Source organism: Pleurodeles waltl, chromosome 6, assembly GCF_031143425.1.
Source record: "Pleurodeles waltl isolate 20211129_DDA chromosome 6, aPleWal1.hap1.20221129, whole genome shotgun sequence".
Lineage (NCBI taxonomy): Eukaryota > Metazoa > Chordata > Amphibia > Caudata > Salamandridae > Pleurodeles > Pleurodeles waltl.
The window spans coordinates 856,798,791-856,824,743 of NC_090445.1; the positions used below are offsets into that span (position 1 = coordinate 856,798,791).

Below are 25,953 nucleotides of genomic sequence, written 5' to 3' on the forward strand. Positions count from 1 at the left end.
GAACATGTGCTAACTTACAAAAAGAGAGAAATATTTTTCAGTCAAGAAAATACATGACATAAAATATAGAGGCAGTGTTAAGGAAAGTGGCTCTGCACCCAGTGCAGTGCCACTTTCCTATTGCCACTTAGAGCCCCCCTACCGCCACCATGTGTGCGCAGTATCTAAGATATGACACACCATGGCGCAGGGTAGGGGGCAATCACATCAACATTTTTTACACTACTGATGTACTGTTCAGGGTTAGCACCAAAATGTTGGCGCTAACCCTGAACAGTACAAAGGGGCCCATTGTAAACAATGGTGTGCCCCATTTTAACACCTGCTCTGAGCAGGAATTAAAAGTACCGAAATTAATGAAGCAAAGAAATCTGTTACCCCCTTTGCATACATTATGAATGGCACATGCATAATGTAGCACAAAGTGTTACAAAGTAGCGAAATGCATGCTTTGCACCACTTTGTAAATATGGTGTGGGGAAAAGGCCACCTTACCGTAAAAAAAATGACGCCAAGGCGGCACTAAAGTGGCACTAGGCCCTCTTAAATCAGGGACATGGTGTTTCTTGTCATAACCAATGATTGAAGAACGGGAGCTGAAGCAGAGCTACATTTACAGCATATGGAAGATCTGTAGCTGTCTCTGCAGCAACCAATAAAGTAATGTTCTGGTCCTACCATCTCGTAGCGAATGTTCTCTTCAATACTGGAGTCAGAAAGAGACAGGACCTTGGCATATACTTAGCATGTGATCATTTGCTCGTCATATTCCCTCTTTGTATTTGGTCCCGGAGGTCAACATCTACCTGAAGTTTCACCATATCAAACTTTCGCATACTCAGGCATAAGAAAACATAATGCACTTCGCAATTGCTTCTCACCTGGGATGAAATACTGCTCTTTAGCTGTGGGGAAAAACACAATAAGTGTAGAATTAATCATAAACATTTATAGTTGATTAAAAATGTTTGTACTGCCAGTGACAACATGGCAAGAGTATATTTTAGGTCCCCAGTGCTACAGTGTTCAAGGTTATAAGGCTGAAACTATAAATATTGTATGAGCCAAAGAATTATGAAAAGTTACCAACATACTGCATATATTATCCTGCTGTAAATATGAATTATAATTGTGGTCTACATTCAGGGTCACAGGAATTATATAGCAATAAAAAACAAATTATGCATCAGAGTAGGCTAAATTATATGCAATGGAAAAGGCCAACTATACAACAGATGGGCATATTGTGTGAAACGATTATCTATATAGTCTGACATTTTAGCACATTAAGTTCCAAATTATTAGCTAAGTGGAGCAGAATTCCTGTGTGGAATTCTGCACAGTTCAATCAAGACTGGGATGTTGTTCCTGCACCTGCCATTACCAACTGTGGGAACAAATTTACCTGCTGAAAAATCTGTCTGGTAAAATCACCTTGGAAATAGGCTGCATGCTGCCCAGCCTCGTTTACCGCCCGTCCGATCCCTTTTCAAGGCGTGAGGGAGGACGAAGGCTTCTGTGGGGATTAACTTATATCTGGCTTACTGTCACGTTACTGCATTCTACTGGTGTTTACAGGTGGGGAGATACCACCCCACTAGTACCATATAAATACAAATTTGTGCTTTGTTATTGATACAAAATAGATTTCAATCATCCAGAAGCTACAAAGGTATCCGAAGAAAGAAAATTGCATACAATTAGCAGAAAAATTAAACTTGTATTCACCTAACATTAAAGACTTTGCCAAGGGCCACCATTTTGTCAATGCTGTCATCTCACCAGAGAAAAATATGAAAAAACTTAAGTGAAGTGTTTTAGTAGAACACAAATATGTACAAACTTGTATTTGAATACACTTTGCAAGACTAGGGACCTGATTTAGAGTTAGGTGGAGGGGCTACTCCAGCAAACGTGACAGATATCCCGTGCCAATTTCCATAGACTATAATGTTGTAATACAGTGGACTGGATATCCGTTATGTTTGTGCCTGAGTAACCCCTCCTTCGTCAAACTCTAAATCAGACTCTATGACTCTGCACATAGAAGAGATCTTTCTGCTGGAGCTCAATTTTGCATTTACTTTGTGTTTCCTAAAACATCTCTTTTCAATAAGAAGCTGTCCTTTGGAACATCACATGGTCAACATGTAATTGCCTTAAAAAGGAGCTCTTGAAAATTCATAACATGTGGCCTTAAAAAGAAGCAAAAAGCCTGGCATACTTTTTTCTATATGCTTATTGTCCTCTTTACTTAACCATTGCTTTGAGATTATTTGAATATTTATATACATTTTCACCAATAATGAAACAATATTTTTCAAATAAAATATCAGTCTTTTTTAAGGCTGGTGCAAATATAATTGTTTGTAGAGGTTTTTTGCATATTGAAAACAAAAGAAAAAATCGCTTCCCTCAATCTTAACTATGTTATAGAAGTTACAACAATCTCTGAGAAATCTTTACCTCCTTGATGATAAATACAACAGTCAATAAGTGAAAGTTGGCCAGCCTGGCAAGGACTGTATATGATTTATTTATATGCAGAATATTTCGTTATAGTTTATCGGATGGATACAAAAAATTATTTGGTAATAATATGCAGATTATGTACCAAATGATAGAACATGCGGCAAATGCAAGAATCTCCTAATCATACAGATTCTAAAGTAGCTACTGAATAGTATAATTCTGTTGGTCCTGCCTTTACTAAATATAATAGCATGTTCTCATTTTAATCATTTAAAAGCTAGCCTAATGCCCATACAGATGCAATAAATGCAGAACAAATTAAAACCAACCAGTTATATGTTAAAAGACCCGAGCAACAAATAAATTAGATTTTTTCTTAACAAAAACCTTTCTTGCTATATTAATTTTTAGATATACTTAATACATAAGTCATTGCATTTTTGTGTTTCTCAATATCATATCTACAAAGGCTAGGTGCTATAAAATAACGTCTTTAAGTTAAAGACTTAGGACAGCCCAATAACAAGTGATGCAACTTGGCTACGATTTTCTGTGGGATCAGACCATCAAGATTAACCACAGTCATTACTTGATCTTAAAATAACTTCAATGCTATTAAGTTCAGGAGTTCACCTACTAAAATTGTAAGTTTGTTTGTTTTAGTATAGGAAGCTTTACTTTGTGTAAATATTGGCTTGGCTAAAGGTGGCCGAAAACATTAATTTGTTCAGTCAGAAGGTACGTGCACTGACTTAAGAGTGATTTCATTAATGACAGCCAGGTTCTTTAAACCCATAGGTAAGTATATACAGTAGACATGATTCATGGGGAAACTAATGAAAAAGTAAAGAGACTTGCTCTTGTAAGATCACTTTAACAATAAGGGGAAAATAGTGACTTTTTCGATTTCAAGATAGTTCCATGAGAACATCTGGAAACTGCTGACAGTTATAGTTTTCCAGTAGTATGCACACTTTTAACATTTTTTCAAATCTTAATGGTGCACCACACTAAACCATATTACGAAGTCCACTTCTTAAATATAGGTTCATTTACATCTTCTCTTTATTCTATTTTTAAGAAAAGAAGAATTAGGCTGTTTCTTTTATGAATGTACCCTATTTTTAAAGAAAAGAAGAATAAAGTGAAAATATAAATGGACTTATATTTAAGAATTGGACTTCTTAATATTCTTTAGTGTGGTGCACCATCAATATTTGAATTGATCATAGTTCCTTTTTTAAGGATTGCTCCTTGGGAGCAGATGTTCGGATGAATGCACGCATGAGCAATTTTCTAGTTTTTTATTAACATCTTAATACAGAGCAGGAGATAGGGGTTAGGGTGCATGGAGCTATAGTCCGTTGCCACTTGCTAACATAGTATAACTTTTAACATTTATGTATGCAAAATTTCACCGAGAGAATTTTCATCATCGAGACATGTAACATAAATGTGCACTACCACATGTAAATTATTTTCTTCAAAAGGAAAATATTTTACCATAGAGAAAGCCGTTCCGATCTAGCTGGAACCACAATATTGCCATCCCTTGAAAGAGATGAATTTGTGTATGTTTCCAGGGTGACAATCTACTTGGAAATTTCAGGTGATTACAAACAATTTCACGAGAATATGGGTACTCAAACACCGTTTTAAGGTGGTCCCACTCAGGAAGACCACAAACTGACCTCTATGTAAGTTTGCAAATGCGAAAACTCTCCCACTGGTAGAATTTCCATATTTGCAAATACAGTTTACTCACTGAATTTGTCACTTGTCCTGATTCCCATAATCAAAATTAGGAGTAGCTTTGCACATATTTAATATTGCACATGCTTACAACAAGTGCACAAATTAATCTAAACTTGATTTATTCACACTACAGAGGCCTTGATTAGGAATTTGGTGAGGGATAAATAGTGATTCCACAGGGTTCTCTAAATAACATGTATCGAATAACACTGATTATGAGTTTTTACCATGGACTGCAGACTCGATATTTAATGCATGTGTTAAATATGTTAAATACCAAATGTGTGCTATTTAGCACATATGGTAAACACTGCAATTGACAAACAGCACAACCACAAAACATCAGAAGTGTCCATTTTCAGGCACTGGAAGTACTTGAGGCCACAAGTACAAAGAACTGATGTGAGTCGCAAAACCGGATGTACAACAGTGTACTTTACAGTGTTTGCAATTCTCAATGGGGTCGCAAATGACTTACCTCATGAACATTCATGAGGTAGGTCGCAATTTGCAACACCATTGGGAATGGCTGCCCTCACAGGGATGGTGGCCTGCTGGAGACAGCAGATCACCATGTCTGTGACTGCTTTTAAATAAAGCAGTTTTTTTTAAATGCAGCCCGTTTTCCTTAAAGGAAAACGAGATGCATTTTAAATAAAAAATGAGAAGTTTTCTTTTCATTTTTTCAGAGAAGGTAGTGGTCTGTGGGACCACTACCTGCTCTGAAAAAATATTTTTGCTGCCATTCACAAAGGGGAATGGGTTAGCACCAGTTAGAAACTGATTATTTTGCGACTGCATTTGCGGTCACAAAACAATCATACATACCATTTGGATTCGGTATTAGGAAGGGACGCCCTTGACACGCCCCTTCCTAATACCGAATTGCAAAACCCAAACTGCGATTCAGTAACAAGTTACCGAATCGCAGTTTGGGCTTTGTCCATCCCAAAAAGCACTTTTCAAGTCGCAAACGGGCCGATTCTGCAAATCAGCCCGTTTGCGACTTGAAAATGCTTTATACATCTGGCCCTTGGAGTGAGTGAATGAATCCCTAGAGAACGGAAACAGTCAGGGCAACACACAAAAGAACCTTAGGACAGCCCAAAGTTACACCAACAGGGAAAGGCAATACAAGTTTACAGATCCCAAGCTAGACGTCTTTGCCAATGAGGTGGTAAAACACCATGACCATCTAATGTGCTATTGCATCCTGAATATGCCACTACAAACAAATAAAACATGCCAGTGGAAGGAGATAATGGAGCAAATCAATACTGTATCAACATAACACCATGATGTTGAGAACATTAGAACAAATTCAAAGCATTGAAATGTTAAGTACTTAATTGAGTTGCCAAGCACGAACACTAATGCACAGTAGCTGGTCATGCTTCTCCAACTCAGGTCTACTTTAAGGTGCGGGAAGAAAGAATTATGACCATCTGCAACACGTCATTTAACGGAGTGCTTTGCTAAAGGTTGACTGAGAAAGGCCATGCACTAGTCCTACTATCTGCTGTGGGGTGTCTGTTCTAAAGACCTGTAGTGCTGTTACCATTTTTAGGAAGTGACTATGGCAGTGGATCCCTATGTTGGGCTCCAGGGCATTTGTAATGATGAAAATATGTTTTGTATGGTGCCCATATTGAGCTTGTGTATCACTTGGATTTCAAGCTGACTCATGTTTATTGATTCTATCATTGCTCTGTTAACCCTGGCTCTTGTCCTGCGTTGATGTGCCTTTGAGGTCATTGATTGGTCACCTGGTTTCCATCCTCATGCTACATGGTTTGTTGTAGCAGTAGTGGCCTAGCTGCACTGCATCCATTGTGGTGTCCTGCAGAAATATGAGCTGCCACAATTAACTTGTGAAAACTTCATCTGCCCAAGGCTGTTTATGTAGGCCTGGCCTTGTGTGCAGGTGTGTGAGCTTTTATTTTTCAAGATCAAAAAGTGCATATACTGGGGTCTTTTTGCATTATTGTGTAGGCATTTGTTTTGTTCTACTGTTTTACAGCTAATCTCTAATTCCCTACATTTTAGAAGTATTTTACCACCTGCTTTTGACTAGAGGGATTTTTAGGTGGTATTTTCCACTGATATTTAATGACCTCTCCTACTTGTAATTGGGTGTTATTTACCAAATGCGTTATTTTTCACTTGTGGTAAAAATCACACGTGGTGAAGAAAACATGTGTTAAATGGCATACGTGGACTAGACATGCTGTATTTAGCACATGAAGATCGGGTTACAATCAAGAAGAAAAAGCTATTTACAACCAAGCTCTTAAAAGAGTATTGAAAAAAGACTAAGAAATCACACACCAAGTCTTTTTTGGCTAAATTAGGGAGGATGGCAACTCTACAAGGGAAAATTTTAAGTTGTGAAAGCATTTCTTAAGTCTGCATCGCTAGAATGTTGCCTGCTCAAGAGCTGTCTGACAAATCTCTGAACCTTTTTGAAGAGAAAGTAGACAAACTGTAACAATCATTTTTTAAAAATAGGACCTGTTCCACATTTTGTTACAGGTCCGGTATGGCTCTCGCTAAAGTATCTTGCTCTCTTCTGAGTTTCAAACAGATCTCTTTAGGACAATTGTGACAGGAAAATTTTCAATGCAAATCTGCCTCTTCTTTTGACCCCTGCCTGCCTAGTGTTTTAGAATCTGTTATAGAGGTTACCAACCCTGTTGTAAATTACATTTTTAATTGATCACGTACTTCTGCACTAATCCCAAAATGCTGGAAACAAGCAGCTGTGATTCCTTTGCTTAACAAACCTTCCTGCTAATCCCACACAGTGGGACAATTTCAGACTCATCTCCATAGCGTCAGCCACCTCTGAAATGCTTGGAAAGGTTGTTAATCATCAGTTGAATAAGTATTTGAAATGTAGAGTACAAAAGAAAACGGAACTGGTAGCTAATGAAAGTCCAGTACCTGGGCTATGAAATTAGTAATTCAGCACAAGGGGAAGGCACTGTTCCTATCATGAGAGAAAGCAGTAAGGAAGATGAAAACTGGAAAGGAGGAATCCTAGGGATTATATTATGGTGCCCTCACAAATGCCATAGGGATGTCAAGTTTCATCCGAGGGTGTGCTTCTTGTAGGATGGGCGCTCCAGCGTTCCTCAAGGCTCCTTATTGAGCCCTGCACGGTTTAACATATATATGAACCCATTATTGATGCATTTGGCATTCAGGTGATTTCCTATGTTGATGGCGATGACACATAGCTTACTCTAACATTTGGGGAAAATTTGGCAGCTTGCCTTCAAGCCTAATGACGGGATGAAATAGATGAATAGGAATTGTCTTAAATGCAACTCCTCTAAGACAAAGATTCTTTTGTTTGGGCATATCTCCGCTGGCTGGTCTTATGATTGGTGGCCTGCTGAGCTGGGCCCTCTCCAATTTCTACTTCTTTAAGATAACATCTTAGGGTGATGCTTGATGATTAGTTCACTTTTCACCCCCAGATTTAATCGGTGGCTAGGACATATTTCCTTTGATCTGTACTTTAAAAAAAACTTTGAATCTCAAATTCCCCAAAAATGTTTAAAAAAACGTTCAATCAATCAATCAAAGGTCTCAAGGTGCTGTATGTGGGTGTGCTGCTCAGTCGAAGGGCCAGGTCTTGGGGTTCTTCCTGAGCTGCTTCAGTGATGCGGTCTGCCTGAGCTTGAGAGGTAGTGTGTTCCATGTCCAAAATATGAGGTAGGAGGAGGATCTTCCTCCTGCTGTACTTTTCCGGATCTTGGGGGATGGCTGCAAGGGCGAGCTGGGAGGAACGGAGACTTCTGTTGGGTATATAGAAGGTAAGGCAGTGGTTCATTCAGCATGTAGCCATTACTTCTATACCTGACTATACAAATGTTTTGTGTATGTGTATACGTGTCGGCCTAGCTATCTGCTTAATCACTTGCAGGTCAAATCACAATGCTGCTGCAGGGCTAATCTGTGGGTTCCTAGATGTCAATCACTAAAATCTCATCTTAAGGAACTTCACTGGCTCTTTATCAAGAAACATATTTTTTAAAGCTCTGTTTATTGCCTTCTGCTCTTTTCATAAGGTTGCCCCCAAGTATCTCAGCAAGAGGCGGTGTGGATGTTTGTGCTGCTATCCTCTTAGATGAAAGATGACTCACTAAGGACTTGGGAAGGCAACTCTTTCACCTACCTGTCCACAAATAAGATGCCTCTCTTCCTTCAGCAAATTACTAATGAAAGCTAGTCAAGAAACAATTGAAGAATATTTAGCCAATGATTAGTCTCATTGTTTGGTCTCTTTTTGCTTCAAGCGCAGACCAGTTGGCAGCTGTGTGCTTTTTAAATTGGATTGATTGAATGATGCAATAAATATCAGAGGATTTGTTAAAGTAATTCTATGTTTACCATGACATAGGGTAAATACCACTATACCTAACTCACAATTTGGGCCATAGTGTTTAGAAATGTGGCAGAATTAGGGTGTTTTTGGTGGATGGGATGCTCTGTCAAAATGTGATGGATATCCTATCCCCTATATCACAAGTGCAACAGGCTTATCATGCACTTGCAAACAGTGGACAGGATATACCTCACGTTTGTGATGGAGTATCGCCCACTAGACCCCAAATAAGGCTAGAAATACAGAAAACTGGGCTTCTATTCTCTGAAACTTGCTTTTACACTGGGATTAGAGACTAGTGGCTCTGGAAGCAAATGCAGTTTGGAATCATAAATTCTGTATTTTCTATGTTTTGTCTTGTCTTCTTCCAGTTTACTCATTCTACCCTTTCATCTCCCAGTTCACTCAGGCTCATGAAGGAGAACTTTCATACACTTACATATTAGTCGACTGTAAACATCACTGCAATTGAACATCAAAAAGAGGCTTTCTTCGGCATGGCAGAGAATAAAAGCTCTTGCCATTTAATGAGACAGTAGGAACAAAGCACATTAATTCTATCATGAAAAGATTCCACAATGTAGCTCACTCCTGTCATTGCATTTATGCAAAACTATACCCAACCTGCAAGCACTAACCAGAAACAAGCCACCAGTGGCAGCCGGCAATGCTGGAAGGGAGGAGGGGCACACACACACACACACACACACTCACACCTGTGCGTTCACACATGAATATACACACAACCATTCACAACACTCACTCAAATGCACATATATACATACATTCATACATACACTCACACATGCAGAAACATCAAAAAACAAAAATAGCCTTCACTGCAGCTCTTAGGGAGATAAGTCTCAAGGTCCCAGGAGGGTTGGGACTGCCACCTTCCCATATTGGCTGACCTAAAGAGTATTCTCTCACTCGCCACAGAGTTGGATGGGGGTCACTGAAACTGCTGACCCTACCCCACTCTGTGACAAGGGGTCATTGATTGACACTCACCCCTGGGCACCTCATGACTTAACCTTGAAGCCTCCAGGTCCGAGGCAATCAGTGATGCTCCCCTTCATGACGAGGGTAAGGGCCTTGGGGCACTTTTTGCCAGACTGAGGAGGTCACACCCACAGGGCTGTGAAATCCTCAGCCTGGCAAAGTTCAGCTCAGTAATCCAGGAGCCTGTGCTTTTAGTACATCTAGCTTCTGCCTGTCTCACCTGAACAAGAAGAGTGTCTTTCCTTGTCGAGAAAAAGGTGGAGAGCGTGGCAGCCCATATGTACGGGCCGTAGCTGCAAGCCACTCTGTGCTGATCTCATTACTGAAAATTGCGACAAAGTGAAGACCCAGAAAAACATAAAAAGTATTTAGCCTTTTCTCTCATCCTATCTTTTCCCCATTACCCATCACACTGCCTCCCTATTTCGCTGTAATTTTTCTCCGATCTCACAGCACTATATGTCAGAAAAGCAGTGACTCATTTCTGTTTTATGTTACTCATGCTATAATTTCTCTGGGCCCAATATTCTTGCCATTTATGTGGCAAAAGTCATGATAGCCTCAACAGCCAGGACACCTTTTAACGTGGGTGCTGGGGAGGGAGGCAGAAAAGGCATCAGCAAGTAATGGATTTCATGAGCAGTGGAGAGAGTAATTTCCATTAAAGTGATATCACGTTAGAACCCATAATGTCTTCAAAACCTCAGTCTATAAACAGGAGAACACAAGTCCATACAGAAAAAGAGGTATCAAAATGTGTATTACATCCCATCTCCACCCTCGAGCAATATTTTCGTCTATAGAGCCATACCGAAGACTATAAAACTATAGGCCTGAAGAGAAGCTTCATTGCTGATGACTACTGAAGCCAATAGGAGTAGAACTCCATTACATTCCAAACCTCTTTAGTCCACATCATATACATGCCAATGACCAAATAAAGACATTTATCAATGAGATTCAGAGCAAATTAAAAATAATATTGAGAAGTTCATTAAACAATTCCACTATATGGAAGAGTAAGTGCAAATGTATCTGTCTCTGAATTCCCACTCTGAAATTGAACCCAGCACTGATATTTACTTTCTTGTAAGCAAGTTATTGTGCATTTGTAATCGACATGAAGTAATATTAGAGATTGAATTTCCCCTTGGAAGAAAAATTTGGCTTTTGTCCAGGAAATCTATAATTAATTTCAGAAATTCTGGCTTCCATAGTACATATTGGCATGGCTTGCATATGTAGAGCAAGAAGCTCAAGATACAACAGAAGGACAGGAGTCTTAAGGACGAGGTAGAGGATAGGGGTTTGGGATAAGATTTGAAGGTAGGTGAGTAAGATGGTAGTCGTAGGATAAAGGACAGAGATAGGCAATGAAAGAGAAGAGCTCTTTATTTGTCTTTTTGAGTGACTTTCTATGTACAGTCCCTATCTTTCATATATATTTTGCATTTTGGCCTGTACTATATGCCCTCTGGTTTGTCACAGATGTAAATGGTATTTCTGGGTGTTTGGAATTCTGCAAATAATTTGCCTCCCGTTAAGGGAAGCATCAAGATGATGGAGGAGTACGACATAGCATCTGCTTCCTCCACACAGGCTCTAGGATTTCAGGACTCTGAAACAGGTCAACAGACCAGGAACCAGCATCATTGGTGCCCAAGAGCCACGGAACTGGTGTATTCCTGCCCACCTTGTACAAAGAGCTGGCTTCTATCAGCCGGCCATGCTAATAAGATACTCTCTGAAGTACCGCACTAAGGACCTGGGCTAGAGCTGTGACAGTGGGTTGAAAGACCTTCCCTTTGCTAGCGGTGCAGGTCAGGGTGAGGTCAGCGGGGTTGGAGGAGATAGACCCCATTGAGGAGACAGTCGGGCCCATGCACCCTTTGAGACGTCAGAAGATAGGAGTGTGGGGGGGGGGGTGATTTAGGGGGACAGACACCCGGTGATGAGTGGGCCCCTGACTCATTTGGACCTATGACTGCTCATGCTGTCCACACAGGGTCTCATAATGCACAACGGTTTCCCGTGGTGTGGGTAATGGAGAAAGAGAATAGAGGAGGCGGGGCTCGGTGGGCAGCAGGGCTAAAGGGAAGATTTTGAGGTGCCCTGGAGGCTTGGCCTTTAACTGGCAGAAGAACTTGGCTGACATCCTATAACGGACCTGGGCAGTAAAGTACCCTGCGTGAAAGTGAAAGATGGGCAGGCGCAAGGATCTAGGACAGACCGCAACCACTAGAAGAGTGGTGCTGACTGATGGGATGGGAGAGGACATCACCAGCCCAGCTGAAGACTCCGAATTAAAGAGAGCTGGCCACACCAAGGTCACCAGCATTTCGGAGCTTCTGTGGCAGCCTGTGGTGAAGGAAAAGGATGGGCTGCAACCACAAGTAGTAAAATACTGGACCCCGGTTAGGCAGCTGGGTCCAGCTGTCTGGCACAGATAACTGAGAGAAGAGGAGAGGCTCTGGGGAGTAGAGGTTAGGGGGGAGAAGAATGGATGAAATGCATATCAGTACCCTAGAACAGCGCTAGCACTGAGGAGAGTAAAGACTGACCACCACTGATGCCTAGGGTCGTCCTAGAGTCACTACCTATCCAGAGGCAGAGGCAGGGACAAACAGTGGGGACCAGTAGCCAGAGGGAGAATTGGATCACCTCCTTTCCCTGGCCCTTGTGTCTGAAGTAGTGCTGTGACTGAGGGTGCTAGGCATATGAAGATCTGGTCTTGGGCAGTTGGTAAGAAAGCAGTGGTTTATTGGTGCCTCTCCAAATGAGAAGGAGAGGATTAAATAATAGGTCCAGGCATTATGTAAGCTGTAGGTGACCAAACCAGAAGATGGTGATGCCAAAACCCAAGAAAGCTCACATACTTAATCCAGTACCACAAAAGGAGACACCTCTCTCATGCAGGACCAGGAGGTAACTGCAGGGGTAAGTTCAGGCCTAGTTAATGCCACTTGTGCGGACTTCCTGTCACGCGATAACTCATGGAAGATTTGTTCCAGGGCCTGAGAGAATGCAATTTTGCCCTGAAATTGGATATCATGAGAGATTTACTAAACCTATGCCTAGATGTAGCAGACATAGAGAGGGCAGACTATCCATACTAGAGAATATAGGTGACAATTGAGATAAAGAGTTGGAATTTCCCCTCACTATTAAATATCAAAACATAGATCTGCACAAATATTTGGAAGACTTGGAAAATGGATCCACCGTCATAACATCAGAACCAGAGGGGTGCTGATGGGGGCAGAGGCTCCTGACACTGCTGCATACGTACAAAGACTGTTCAACTTTATCCTGGAAAATGAAGAAAAACCCTGATCAAACTTGACAGAACACATAGAATGGGAGCCTGGTCGACCACATGCACTGGCTGGCAGACATCCTCACCTGCATTAATATTTTTGAAATAATTGAAGAGATTAAGTATCAAGCCAGAACGAAGATTGGCATTACTTAGGAAAGCTTAAAATCTGTCTGTTCCAGGACCTTTCACTAATTACCCTACATGAACATAGATCATTCCACCCTGTCCCTAGTGTCCTGAGAGAGAAGCACATTTCCTATAGATGTGGCCAGAATTTCAAACTGATCTTTCATTTAGATGGATGGCCCGCTAACTGCAGACCCTATCAGAGGCCAGAGGTATTTTGAGCCTGGATGATCCAGAACAACAAAAGCAGAGGGACACAGATGGCAACTCTGTGTCTTGATGGTGGACCACAGTACAGTGCAGTCAGAAAAGAACTAAACCCAATGCAGCAGAGACTTTGCAGAAATGCAAGGCCTTGTTGGAGAGTCTTAGCTATGACCCATAGGACTATTGGGCTATGCCTGAATGTACATAGGTAGATCTTACTTAGCTAGCTGCGCCCACAGAGTTACCAGCAAGAGAAATACCAAGACACTAGGGGCACTGAACCTTGGAGGGGGGGATCCATGTGGGCATGAGGAGGAAAAGAGGAAAAGTGGAAAAGAGGAAAGGAGAGGCTGGCTCCAAAAGAGAAAGGAACCAACTCTGAACATGGGCTAAATTAAATGGGCCTGAAGTAAATGTACATCTAGTCTCAGATTACTAAAATTTGTTTTTAGAGTGCTCAGTTTTATTGCACAGGGGTTTCGGATCCACTCCTCTCAGAATTATGACCATACCAGTCAATGGGGAAGAGGACGACATGGGAGGTACACTATAGACACACAAGGTTACATTATAACACCACAACCACACACCCTTAATAAGCAAGGCATTTGGCAATACTATCCCTAATGCAGTGTGATTTCACTTTACTCCAGGAAACCCACTTTCTAGAGTAAGAGTTATTGGCTTCATTTCAAGGGGTTTCCAAGGCAGTACCTGTGCTCAGATTTGGCCACAAGGGCAGAGACAGTGATTTTGATATCCAACTCCATCCAGGAGAATGTTGTAGGAGCAGTGAGGCAGGAGTTTGGGAGAAAGTTGAAGCTTAGACTTCAATATGCTCTTCGTCAATTCACTTTCGTTGATATATACAGACCAAATGAGGGTTCAGAAGCCTCTTGCAACCGCACTAGCCCAGAGCTCTTAAGCATAATAAGCATAATAGATAAAGAGGTAATTATCAGAGGAAATCTGAACCAGGTAATGGGTAATGTGATGTCTCAATCTGCAGATATTCCAAGCCATGGGGAGTGCTCTCTCACACACATGGAGTAAATGGCAAGTCTCACTGGGACTTTTAGATATCTGGAGAATATAACACCTGAGTCTGAAGGACTACACTGTCTCCTCCACGGCACATTGCACACATGCCCCATGGGTCCTATGATTGCCTCGACATAGATATGTACCCTCTCACTCTGTGACTATGCATTGATATTTATAAATATCATTCAACCACAACAACTCCCACTGCAGAACTTGTGGATGCTACGTTATTATCTCATCCAAGCTGTTAGAAATTGGGTCTCTGGTTAGCAGACGTATGCACCCTGTCCAAGTAGGGACCACAATCCTAGTCAGGTTAAGTCAGTTATCCAACCTAAGTTAACCTGTGCTCATCCTCTGGTAGCTTGGCACAGAGCAGTCAGGCTTAACTTAAGAGGCAATGCTTAAAGTATTTGTGTAACACTTAATTACAGTTACACAGTGAAAGAAACCAAAAAAAAGACCAAAATCAAATAAGTAGATCCTGAGATATGCAATTGTAAGTGCAATTTTTAGGTGAAAGTAGTGCATAAAGGCGCAAAGCACCAACTCTGGTTTTCTGGTTGTACCACACCTGAACAAAGTCAACAGTTCAGGCCAACCCTGACAGAGTGCAGGCCGGAAACAGGGACCCACTTAGGGCAGCTGAACACAGTACAGATGGCAGAGTCCAGGTGCTGTTGAGGTAGAGGTGAATTGCAGACAGTCTTTGATGTTCCTGAGACTGCAGGAAAACACGGGGCAAGCCAAGAAGCCCATGGAGACTCTTGAGTTCAAGGATGTAGAGAACAGGCCCAATTCTTCTCACTGCAAGCAAGAAGCAGCAGGCAGCAGGCCAACACAACAAAGCAAGTAGCAAAGTGTCAGTCCTTCCTACAGTACAACTAACAGCAAGCAGCAGGCCAACACAGCAATGCAGTTACAAAGTGGCATTCCTTCCTGGCAGCACATCTGTCCTTCTTCCTAGAGGAATGTCCTTGGCTTCAGTAGAATTATGATTTGGTTGGGTTTGGGGTCCGGTACTTATACTCAAATGTGCCTTTGAAGTGGGGAGACTGCACAGAGTTATTTGAAGATCACAAGGTCCAAACCCTTCCTTCACTGGCTCCGCACACTCTACAAGTGTTATGTAGCCCTTTGTGTGAGGAGAGCCACATCTCTATTCAGGTGTAAGTGAGACAGGGCTAAGCTTCCCCCCCCATCAAACCAGTTAATGGCCCATTAAAGCCCATTTAGCCACACCTAAGCTCACATTGTGTGTGACTGTCTAGAGGGGAAACAGCCTTAACAACGTGGCTGAAACCACGCTATGCCTTTAAATCGAGGCCCGAACCACGAATATGTCTTTACAACACATTCCTTAACCACGCAAGTCATTACATTACATTACATTTAGGGAAAGTGTTGTTGGACTGATGTTGGACTTTATGTCCAACACTTTCCCTACTGTGGCGCAGACTGGAGTTGGAATAGTAAATTATACTATTCTAAACTTCAGCGCTTTCCCCAACGCAAGTCGTTGTAATGACTTGCGTGGTAAAGAAATGCATTGTAGGGATGCATTCATGGTTTGGGCCACGTTCTTAAGGCAGGCGTCGTAAATGCCTACGTTGTTACGACACACAATCGTCTAGAGGGAATGGACAAAGCCTAGCTGTCACCAACTGCCAACGCTTATTCAGAGACAGGCAGAGGCACAGAATGGTTAATGTAAGAGAATGCCAACTTTCTAAAAGTGGCATTTTCATACTTACCATTTAAAATCTGACTTCACCATAAGATGTGATTTTAAATTGTGTGTCCAGAGACACCAAACTCCAAATTTCTATCTTTTCCTAATTGGAAGTTACACTTAAAGGCTGCTTCAAGGTAACCCAATGTTAAGCTATGGGAAAGACAGACCTTGCAGTGTAATTAATAGATTTTCACTACCAGGACATGTTAAACCTAAAAGTACTTGTCCAACCTTTTGAATACACAGTACCCTGCCATTGGGGCTAACTAGGGCCTGACTTATGTGCAGTAAAAAGGAAGCTTTTGGCCTGGCAAGTGGGTGCGCTCACAAGGTGGAAATGGTACTTTAAAACTGCACACACAGGCTCTGCAGTGGCAGGCCTGAGACATGTCTGAAAGGCTACTGTAGAAGGTGGCACAATCTGTGCCGCAGGCCCACTAGTACCATTTAATCCACAGGCTCTGGGAACATATAGTGCACTTTACTAGGGACTTTCAAGTAAATTAAGTATTGTCGACACACCAATGTTACCATGTATTAAGCAGAGAGCACATGAACTTTAGCACTGGTTAGTAATAGTAAAGAGCCCAGAGCCCTAACACCAACAAAAACAAGGTTAGAAAATTAGGAAGAGGAAGGCAAAAAGCCTGAGGATGACCCTGCAGAAAGGATCATTTCCAACACTGGCTCAGCAGAAAAAAGTGAAGATCAAGGCAGCATTACAGGTCTACACCACAGTCAGCAAAAGTAGCAATGTTTTACTGTTCACATTTTGGGATGCCCTAAAGATTGTGGTAAGTGGGGTGTGCAATGCCACAGCAGCCAGAACTAATAAGACCAGAAGGTAGAAATGGAGGAACTAATAGTGCAGCTGAAGAAACTATAGCATATACACAAATGGTCAGGTAGGTGCTAAGAAGGTGTTGTGCAGATTGATGGCATTAAGCACACGTCAAAATGTTAGACCCAGACAGAGCAGAATATGTGCTTTTCCACACCAAGCAAAGATACTAGGCATTGGGGTAAAAAGACCGACTGTTTACTAGCCTGCATGTTGAGAGACAAAGTCAACAGGGATAGAGTTGATTCAAGACTCTACACAACATGTGGATACAGCACTAGCTTTTTGGGTCTTATATGCCAAGTTGTACCCAACAGAGCATGTATAAACTGACACTGAATCAGTCTACTTGTAAAATTCCAGGATTGCTACAATTCCACAGAAACTCTTGATCAGCCCATAACAATTAAAGAGGTCATATCCTTTATATCCTGCCTGAAGAAAGCTGCTAGGTCAGATGGCTTCTCTTTTTTTGTCAGGAGCTTGCGCCTGTTATGACTACAAGCGATTAAAGCTTCACTGAGACTTGCACTCTCACACCTTCAATTCTATAGAGGAAGGACCTCTCTCTCTGTCCCTATTAGAGGCCAATCTAAGTGATAAATGTTGAGGCCAAAATCTTTACTGGGATTGTGGCAAAAAGTCCTAATCATCTCATGCCTGGCTTTGAGGACAAGGATCAGTCCGTTTTCACTATAAATTCAAAGCTGCACTGACAATACCCAAGACTCCTTCATATCATAGATAAGGGTATTAGAGCCCACACAGGTGCTCTACTCCTCATCATGGATGCTGAAAAGGCATTTGAACATGTCCACTGGCTGTACCTTGAGGAGGTAGTGACGCAACCTGTTTGGACCTGAAATCAGATTGTGGGTTAACTGCAGCTACCAATCTTCCACTGTGGTTAGAAAAGTGAATGGCATCCGCTCCCGAAGTCTGGTTATAATAAGGAGGACCAAACAAGGCTGCCTGCTGAATCTGCTGCTCTTTGCACTCTATATAAGCTGATGACAGAAGGAGTAAGGAACAGAGAGAGAGAATCACCATTACCATTATTAAAATAGGATCTGACATACACACCCTCAGCATGTACGCTGATGATGTTCTGGCAACACTGTCAGATTCTGTGGGATCCCTGTTGGATCTGATGAAGGGATGCAGGCTTTTGGAGGTGTTTCTGGCTCTAAATTAAACCTCCAAAAATATTTTATTTTCAGTGTTAGACCTGTCAACCTTAGGGTGGTCTTACTCCAAACTTTACTGCTCCATTTTTTTGCTGATCTTGTTTTTGTTGGCCTTAGAACTTTGTACAATTTACCACTTCTAACCAGCGCTATATTGCGTGTATTATCTCCTAAAACAGTAAAGAAGTACTACATGAACTGATTGTGCCAAGCTCTTAAGTAGCCTGTCAGACATATCCCAGGCCTGCCATTGCAGCTTGTGTGTGCAGCTTTAATCTGCCGTTTCGACCTGGCAAAATAAAGCTTTTAAGTAACAATTATGAAAATCCCACTTTTAGAAAGCTGGTATTTTCTTGTCCCAGTCATTTGGTGTCTGAACCTTGTTTCCTGGGTCAAACAACTAGGTGTAGCTGGCAGTTGGCTTTTGTGTATTGCTCCCAGATATTGAGAGAATGAAGCAGAGGAGTTGGCAGAATGAGCCATCTCTGAATTGATGAGGAGGAGGAGTCGTCACTTACCACACTTGCACATCACAAAAGGTTTGACACCAGTCTATTTTAACACCAGAAAAGTTGGGGATGGGGCAAGGAGGAAGGAAAACACCTCTGGGTTAGAAGCTTCCAAAACCTCCCCTTGTTTCAATGCTGGCACCATATATACAGATAGGACCATCAGAATATCGTGGCATCGACACCTAAACAGAAGTACCTAACCCTCCGGTCTGACAAAGTATTGGACAGAGGCACTATTTGACATAGACACCAAATTTGGCATGCAAATTCCTAGATTCCAGGCCTATGTGATTTGGGGTTTCCCTAACTAACTGACACAGAATATATAGAATATGCATTCCCTAAAAGGCAAACTAATGGCTTAGGCACTCTGGATGGTGAAACAGATAATAACAACACTGCGGGAAAGAGAAACTATTCCCAATCACAGCTCATAGCTTTATGCCTTGTGGGAAATGTTGGGCAGATACTATCAACGAGTGGGGTTTTCCACAATTATGAAAAGATTTGGAAGCCCTTCATAAGCTTTCTCCTACAGGAATTCCATCAGATGTCCTGCCCTAATTACTTGAGAATCCTTCTGTTGACAGTGGGTAAGGGGCACGCCGGCAGAGACCAGCTAGGTGGGATAAGAACAATTTGAGCAAAAGGGCAGGAGACTGAACACTTCCAGCACAGCAGATTTGGTGCAATGACATGGTGGATTAGACCTTCCTAGGAAATGTGAGAGATCACTGTGTTCAGTTAGGGAGGGACTCGTGGTTAATTAGTAACTGACACATTAAATCAGCACTGTTTTGAAATTCTCTCCTATTGAGGAATATAAACTCATCAGCTTTTGATGTAAACAAGAGATTGTGTACTTTTCAAAACGTAATAAAAATGAATTGTTTCATAATTTGGCTACTATTGGTGTATTAGTGGCCGTCGAAGCTTTAGGAGTATTATCTTCTTTGCCTTCCACCTTATTCCTTTTTACCTATAATCCAGCACTGCAGTTCTTCTCAGAATGTGTGCATTTTAACAGTTTGTGTGAGTTAGCTGTCAAAGGATGATGGTAGAGGAAGAGCCACTAAGCCAGAACTTTTCATCAAGAATAAATACTTAGACATTGAACAATATGGTGTATTGTGGTCAGTGAATTCCTAAATTGGGAAATCATCAGTTTCCCTTGATTTGTATCAGGTCCAAGATCGAATACCAGCTGAAGATAAACGGGAGAAGCAAAGAAATCAGAAGAGCTAGACAGCGTTTCCAGTTTCTCTGATTGGCTTGTGTGCTCACAGCTACAGAACTAGTGGGTCAACTGCCACAAACCAATGCTAATGCACCATTAATGTTCCCAACACAAGGGTTAGAGATGCAGAGATTGATGGAATATTTCCATCACCACAAAAACGAGCACCAGTGCCAGCTCCAGCTAGTACAGCAGCTGAGTGGTTTCCAGAGAAGGCAGAGGATGGAGCCATGGTGAGGGAGGAACATACGCCAGGAAACAGCACCATAGTGATGACCAAGCGGCTATCAGTTGCTGCTGGGATGAGTGAAGATTGGGGAATTCGAAGATAGTGCAGTAAAGCTGCAGTATGTGATACACAGCACCTCTATGGAGTCGACAGAGGATAGGATGTGAGTTAGTGGGCAGAAGTAGTGGTGGGTTCAGGGGCAGAGGAGGTGTCGAAGGTTGAAGATGCATGTGGTGCTTATGCAAACAAACGAGGGAAAGATAGGAAGAAAGAGATGAAAACTTGACAAGAAAACTCTCAATTGTGAATTACTCTCATTTAAGCAGGAGATGGGTGTTGGAAACTCCTGTTCATCACAGAGTGGGATGGGGTCAGTGAGATTGACACTCGCCCTGAGTGCTTCAGGGCTTAAACCTGAAGCACCAAGGTCAGAGTCAATAGGTGACACTTCCCTCATCACTGAGGGGGAGGGCCTCGAGGCACCTTTGCTGAGCTGAGGAGGTCACGCCAATAGGAGCTGTGACCTCTTCAGCCCAGCAAAGTTCCGCTCAGGCAGCCAAGAGCCTGCGCAAATCATGCATTTCTAGCTGCTGGCTCCCTGATCTGAAACTGAAGAGTGTCTGTCAGGCTGGCCTTTGCTCAGCCTGACAGACACTCTTCTTGAGGGGCAAAAGGTGAGAGGAAGTGGCCCCTCAGCCCCAAAGGATGTGCCACGACTATTGTTGTTGTCTGTGAGCCTATGTGGGAAGCATTTTGATGTTGCACGTGAATGATGGGAGAGGCACTCTTATATTGTCCTTAGATGCAGTGTTTAGCCGTGCAATGGAAGGGAGGTGTGAACGACAAATGCAGAAGTTATGGTTATAATTCAGAAAACTACGGCCCTAATTTAAGTGTCATTTTTCTAACACTGAGGTGGCCTTTTCCCTGCACCATATTAATAAATTCTGCAGCACACATAGAAAGAGGGAAAGGTCACAGGGCGTTGTTTTTGTGCAAGAAGGTGTCCCCTCCTGCACAAAAACAATCTTGCATGTCTGCGTTGTGCTAGCCTGCCAATAGGGTGCCAGCGCAGATATTGCATTAAATACGGCACATTCCTTGCATTTCCCTATTATGCAGCGCAGATCAGCAAGGTGACTTGCTGCTCTGCACGACTTTTTCATAAATAGGCCCCTCAGTGTTTAAAGTGCCTCCAAAGTGACTGCAGGAATCTGTTCTCGAGCAGGTCTTTTCACCTTGCACTTACTCTCTGGATTATCTGCTTGGATTGCCAATTTGGGGAGCATTCTGTCAAAACAGCATGGATGTCATGACTGCTGGATTTCAACTTGCGACCCCTCGCAGTTTTCTGGCAACTTCAGTGTTCATGACAGCAACCAGATCGACATGTGTACTCAAACTTCCCATTCCGTTTTCAGCTTTTTTAAAGCTGAGCTTGGCTCTCACAAGGTGGCAAAAATGACTTTCAACACATTTTCAAGGTCTGCTGTTCTCAAGAACCTTAAAGGAGGCATCCTGAGGTAGTGTGCGCACTGCTCATCTGAGCCCCTAAAGCACAGCTCCGTTTGGCAGGTGCGTAGCCTGGTCAGTGAGATTAGGGGGTGGGAACTTCAGATTTCCCGACAATCACGTTGGCATATAAATATAATGTTAAAATACAGTATTAGACAAGCATGGCGCATGAGAGGAGCTTAAGGGGCAGTTGAAAGGGAGAGGTATGTGCATTGCTAGGAGTACTTAGTGAGAGAAACACATTTTGTAAAAAAAAAATCAACGTTATTGTTTTAGGGCTTTGAGAACAGAGATGAGAGAGAGAGAGTGTGTTTGTGTGTGTGTGCATATAAAAATCCCCCATGAAATCCGACAGACACCTCACCATACATGACTGAAAGCCCCTGTATCCAAATATGCATCGAAAATACATTTATTAGGGGGTGTAACACCCCAAACACCCACCCCGAAGCTACGTATCTGCTGTTTGGGCAAAGGAAGGCATGACTTCAGGCCCTCTGCCTGTGATCACTTCAGCTGGTAGCGGAGGCAGAGACGGCACGACGTGGAACGAGGAGACAGCAGCGCAGGAGCAGAGCAAACTGACATCAGCATAGGAGTGCCGCAAAGAGACCGTAGCGCAGGAGTGTCCCAAAGAGACCGTAGCGCAGGAGTGTCCCAAAGAGACCGTAGCGCAGGAGTGTCCCAAAGACACCGTAGCGCAGGAGTGTCCCAAAGAGACCGTAGCGCAGGAGTGCCGCAAAGAGACCGTAGCGCAGGAGTGTCCCAAAGAGACCGTAGCGCAGGAGTGCCGCAAAGAGACCGTAGCGCAGGAGTGTCCCAAAGAGACCGTAGCGCAGGAGTGTCCCAAAGAGACCGTAGCGCAGGAGTGCCGCAAAGAGACCGTAGCGCAGGAGTGTCCCAAAGAGACCGTGGCGCAGGAGTGTCCCAAAGAGACCGTAGCGCAGGAGTGTCCCAAAGACACCGTAGCGCAGGAGTGTCCCAAAGAGACCGTAGCGCAGGAGTGTCCCAAAGAGACCGTGGCGCAGGAGTGTCCCAAAGAGACCGTGGCGCAGGAGTTTCCCAAAGAGACCGTAGCGCAGGAGTGTCCCAAAGAGACCGTAGCGCAGGAGTGTCCCAAAGAGACCGTGGCGCAGGAGTGTCCCAAAGAGACCGTGGCGCAGGAGTTTCCCAAAGAGACCGTAGCGCAGGAGTGTCACAAAGAGACCGTAGCTCAGGAGTGTCACAAAGAGACCGTAGCGCAGGAGTGTCCCAAAGAGACCGTAGCGCAGGAGTCTCACAAAGAGACAGTAGCGCAGGAGTGTCACAAAGAGACCGTAGCGCAGGAGTGTCACAAAGAGACCGTAGAGCAGGACTGTCACAAAGAGACCGTAGCGCAGGAGTGTCACAAAGAGACCGTAGAGCAGGAGTGTCCAAAAGAGACCGTAGCGCAGGAGTGTCACAAAGAGACCATAGAGCAGGAGTGTCACAAAGAGACCGTAGCGCAGGAGTGTCCCAAACAGACCGTAGCGCAGGAGTGTCCCAAAGAGACCGTAGCGCAGGAGTGTCCCAAAGAGACCGTAGAGCAGGAGTGTCCCAAAGAGACCGTAGCGCAGGAGTGTCACAAAGAGACCGTAGCGCAGGAGTGTCCCAAAGAGACCGTAGCGCAGGAGTGTCACAAAGAGACCGTAGCGCAGGAGTGTCACAAAGAGACCGTAGAGCAGGAGTGTCACAAAGAGACCGTAGCGCAGGAGTGTCACAAAGAGACCGTAGAGCAGGAGTGTCACAAAGAGACAATAGCGCAGGAGTGTCCCAAAGAGACAGTAACGCAGGAGTGTCTCAAACAGAGGCACGAGCAGTGGACCAAGGAGACAGCAGCCTAACAGTGTAGTAAACGGACATCGGCACAGGAGTGACGCAAAGAGACAGTCGTGCAGGAGTGCAAAGTGCATGATGTCAAGTTTAATTTGTCAGCTCTTCATCTGGTCATAGTGGTGCATCTAAGGCGATATGTGAGCATAAAGCTATGTTTGGGAGTATGATGACTAAAACTGGCCATTGATGGCTGTGATCCTGGGGTATGATGGCTCTGCTTTAAGCTGTTTATGGTTGCATTTCAGGTACAGCCAGGAATCAGCGATACAGTTAATATATATTTAGTTATACGGTAACTAAAATACACTTTAATCTGTGTTATCCCTTTTTTGTTTTTCTGTTATTACTTATTGTATATCCTTTAAAACATGATATCACTTTGCGTCGTGCTTCCAGCGTCTAAGATCAAGGGCCAGTTTATCCCGTGATGGCATCAAAATTAAATGTTACATGACGTCACTTTATGTGATGTGTCTGTCAGAAGGGCATGGGTTGTCACCATCACTACCTCTGGCAGTTTAGGTGGTGAACTGACGTACATTCTGGGCAGATTACAAAAAAGTGTGGCAAATTAAGAACTAAACCCACTTCACAGGCCCTTCAATGTTTAGACGTGGAGATGTGGCAGGAACAACCCTCAATGAGTACGGGTACCGCGTCCATGATGGACAGCATGATCCTTCAGCAAAGAGGTGGCCTCAGACGTATAATGACTTGTTTAGGAACTTTACCTGTAGTGTGTTAATCCAGAACTTCTTAGAGCACACATGCTGTACAGTACATCTGCTGAGAAACAGGGTGTACCCAGCCAGTTGGCCACCACGACCGCAGCTATTTTTTTTAATCTAGAATAAGTGAGTCATCTCGAACACGTGTAAAGCCTTTCAAAGGAATCTAGGTTTAGTCTTAAAAACAAACAAAACATATGCTTACCTGAGCATCGGAATTTTTTGCTTTTAATCTGCCCAATGCGCTTGTTGGCGAGGCGGCGTGGGCTAGCACACCTTGCGCCACTTGTCTCAATGGGGTTGGTTCGCAAGAAATCCGCCAGCCACTTCAGGTTACAGTCACAGATAAATGGATTCTGAGCCAAATGCCTTTGAAAAAAGGACAAAAGAAATATAGTAAGAAATTTATACATTTTCTGTCATTTTTTAAAAAGGTCTTTAAGAACATTGCGATTTATCTAACACAAACACCAATGTATATTTGTCTTCAGGTTAAAAATGCTGTGTTGTTTCCGCCTAGAAGGAATTATGCTATAAATTAAATTGTGTAACATATAAATACTATTATTGTGAATTGTTTTAAAATATTTACACCATATATTTAGAGATCCCAGAAAGTATCAAGGGGCCATCGTTTGATACGAAAGGATTTTATCATTCAATAGCCCAGTGGCGTAGTAGACAGTGACAACTTGTACCCTACAGCTAAATCCCATTTATAAAGTTCAATAGTTTGGTGCTGGATGACGTTTTAAGGAAGACATATGGAGATTGTCTTCCACTGTTCAGGACAAATGTATTAAGTACTTTTGTGGTCGCAAAACCTTTGATTCACAAAATCAAAGGCTTTAGAACTGCAAAAGCACGAGTTGCATTGTGGTAAAGGTAGTTTGCAAGTGGAATAAGTCTTTCTGACTTCATAAGTGCCTTTGGCGTTCATTCCAAATGGCAGAGGAGGGTGCTTGTAAGGGGCATGCCAATCCTCACTGAGAGTTGCAATGGTATACATCAGTGCCTTCTGACAGCAATTGTGGTGGCAAAGTTATCAATACCCACCTTGGGTTGCTAGCCCATGCACAGAATGGAAGTCTTCTCAGTAGGATAGCTTCCATACACTTTGTGAGTTGTAGTATGTGGCCTTGGGGTAAGAAACAGGGGTCATGGAGAGCATTGATTGCTATGCTCAATGTCCATTTCCTGCACTGGATTTTGTTTAAAGCAGCCTCTGTCCTTTTCTGAGGTGGGATTGCTTAAAAAAACTAACAGGCAACACAGTAATGTAGGTCATGTGTCCCACCTGACCTCCAGTCCTGCTTTCTCAACTGGTCACAAACTGCCTCCTGCCTCTGACATATTTATGAAGCAGAAGGCTTTACAACCTCCTGTGAATCTGCATTTTGCAATGTGACTGGCTAGTACATTGGTTATATTGCAAATTTTAGGGCAGGTCTTAAACCTGTAGCTGTACACCAAAATGCTGACCTGTCCATTATACGTCAGGCACTTAGACTTTTACCTTTTTCCGGAGGATGTCATTCAACAGTGGACATAATTATAGGTTTCCTTCCGAGTTTATCTATCTCCAGTACATGTGAACACCATAAAATCAGGATGGTGTGATTATAATATTTGTATAGAAAATGTAATATAAATAGAAAATAATTTAGATGTACCAGGTAATGGGAGAACTTTGAATTGGAATAATATAATTAAATTATGGTGATGGTACTTTGGGCCTGATTCTAACTTTGGAGGACGGTGTTAAACCGTCCCAAAAGTGGCGGATATACCACCTAC

The 25,953-nt window shown here is 42.8% G+C and overlaps 1 protein-coding gene across 1 annotated transcript in view; it reads right to left on the bottom strand.

The window, feature by feature from the left end:
- The window catches only part of SLIT1 (slit guidance ligand 1), a 687,657-nt gene that overhangs the window by 158,446 nt on the left and 503,258 nt on the right, over nucleotides 1-25,953 (bottom strand). Inside the window, exons 14-15 of the mRNA XM_069239602.1 lie at nucleotides 24,362-24,525; nucleotides 882-905 (exon numbers count right to left, since the gene is read on the bottom strand). Of these exons, the coding sequence (XP_069095703.1) occupies nucleotides 882-905; nucleotides 24,362-24,525 (188 nt within the window). The remainder of the gene's footprint in view (nucleotides 1-881; nucleotides 906-24,361; nucleotides 24,526-25,953) is intronic.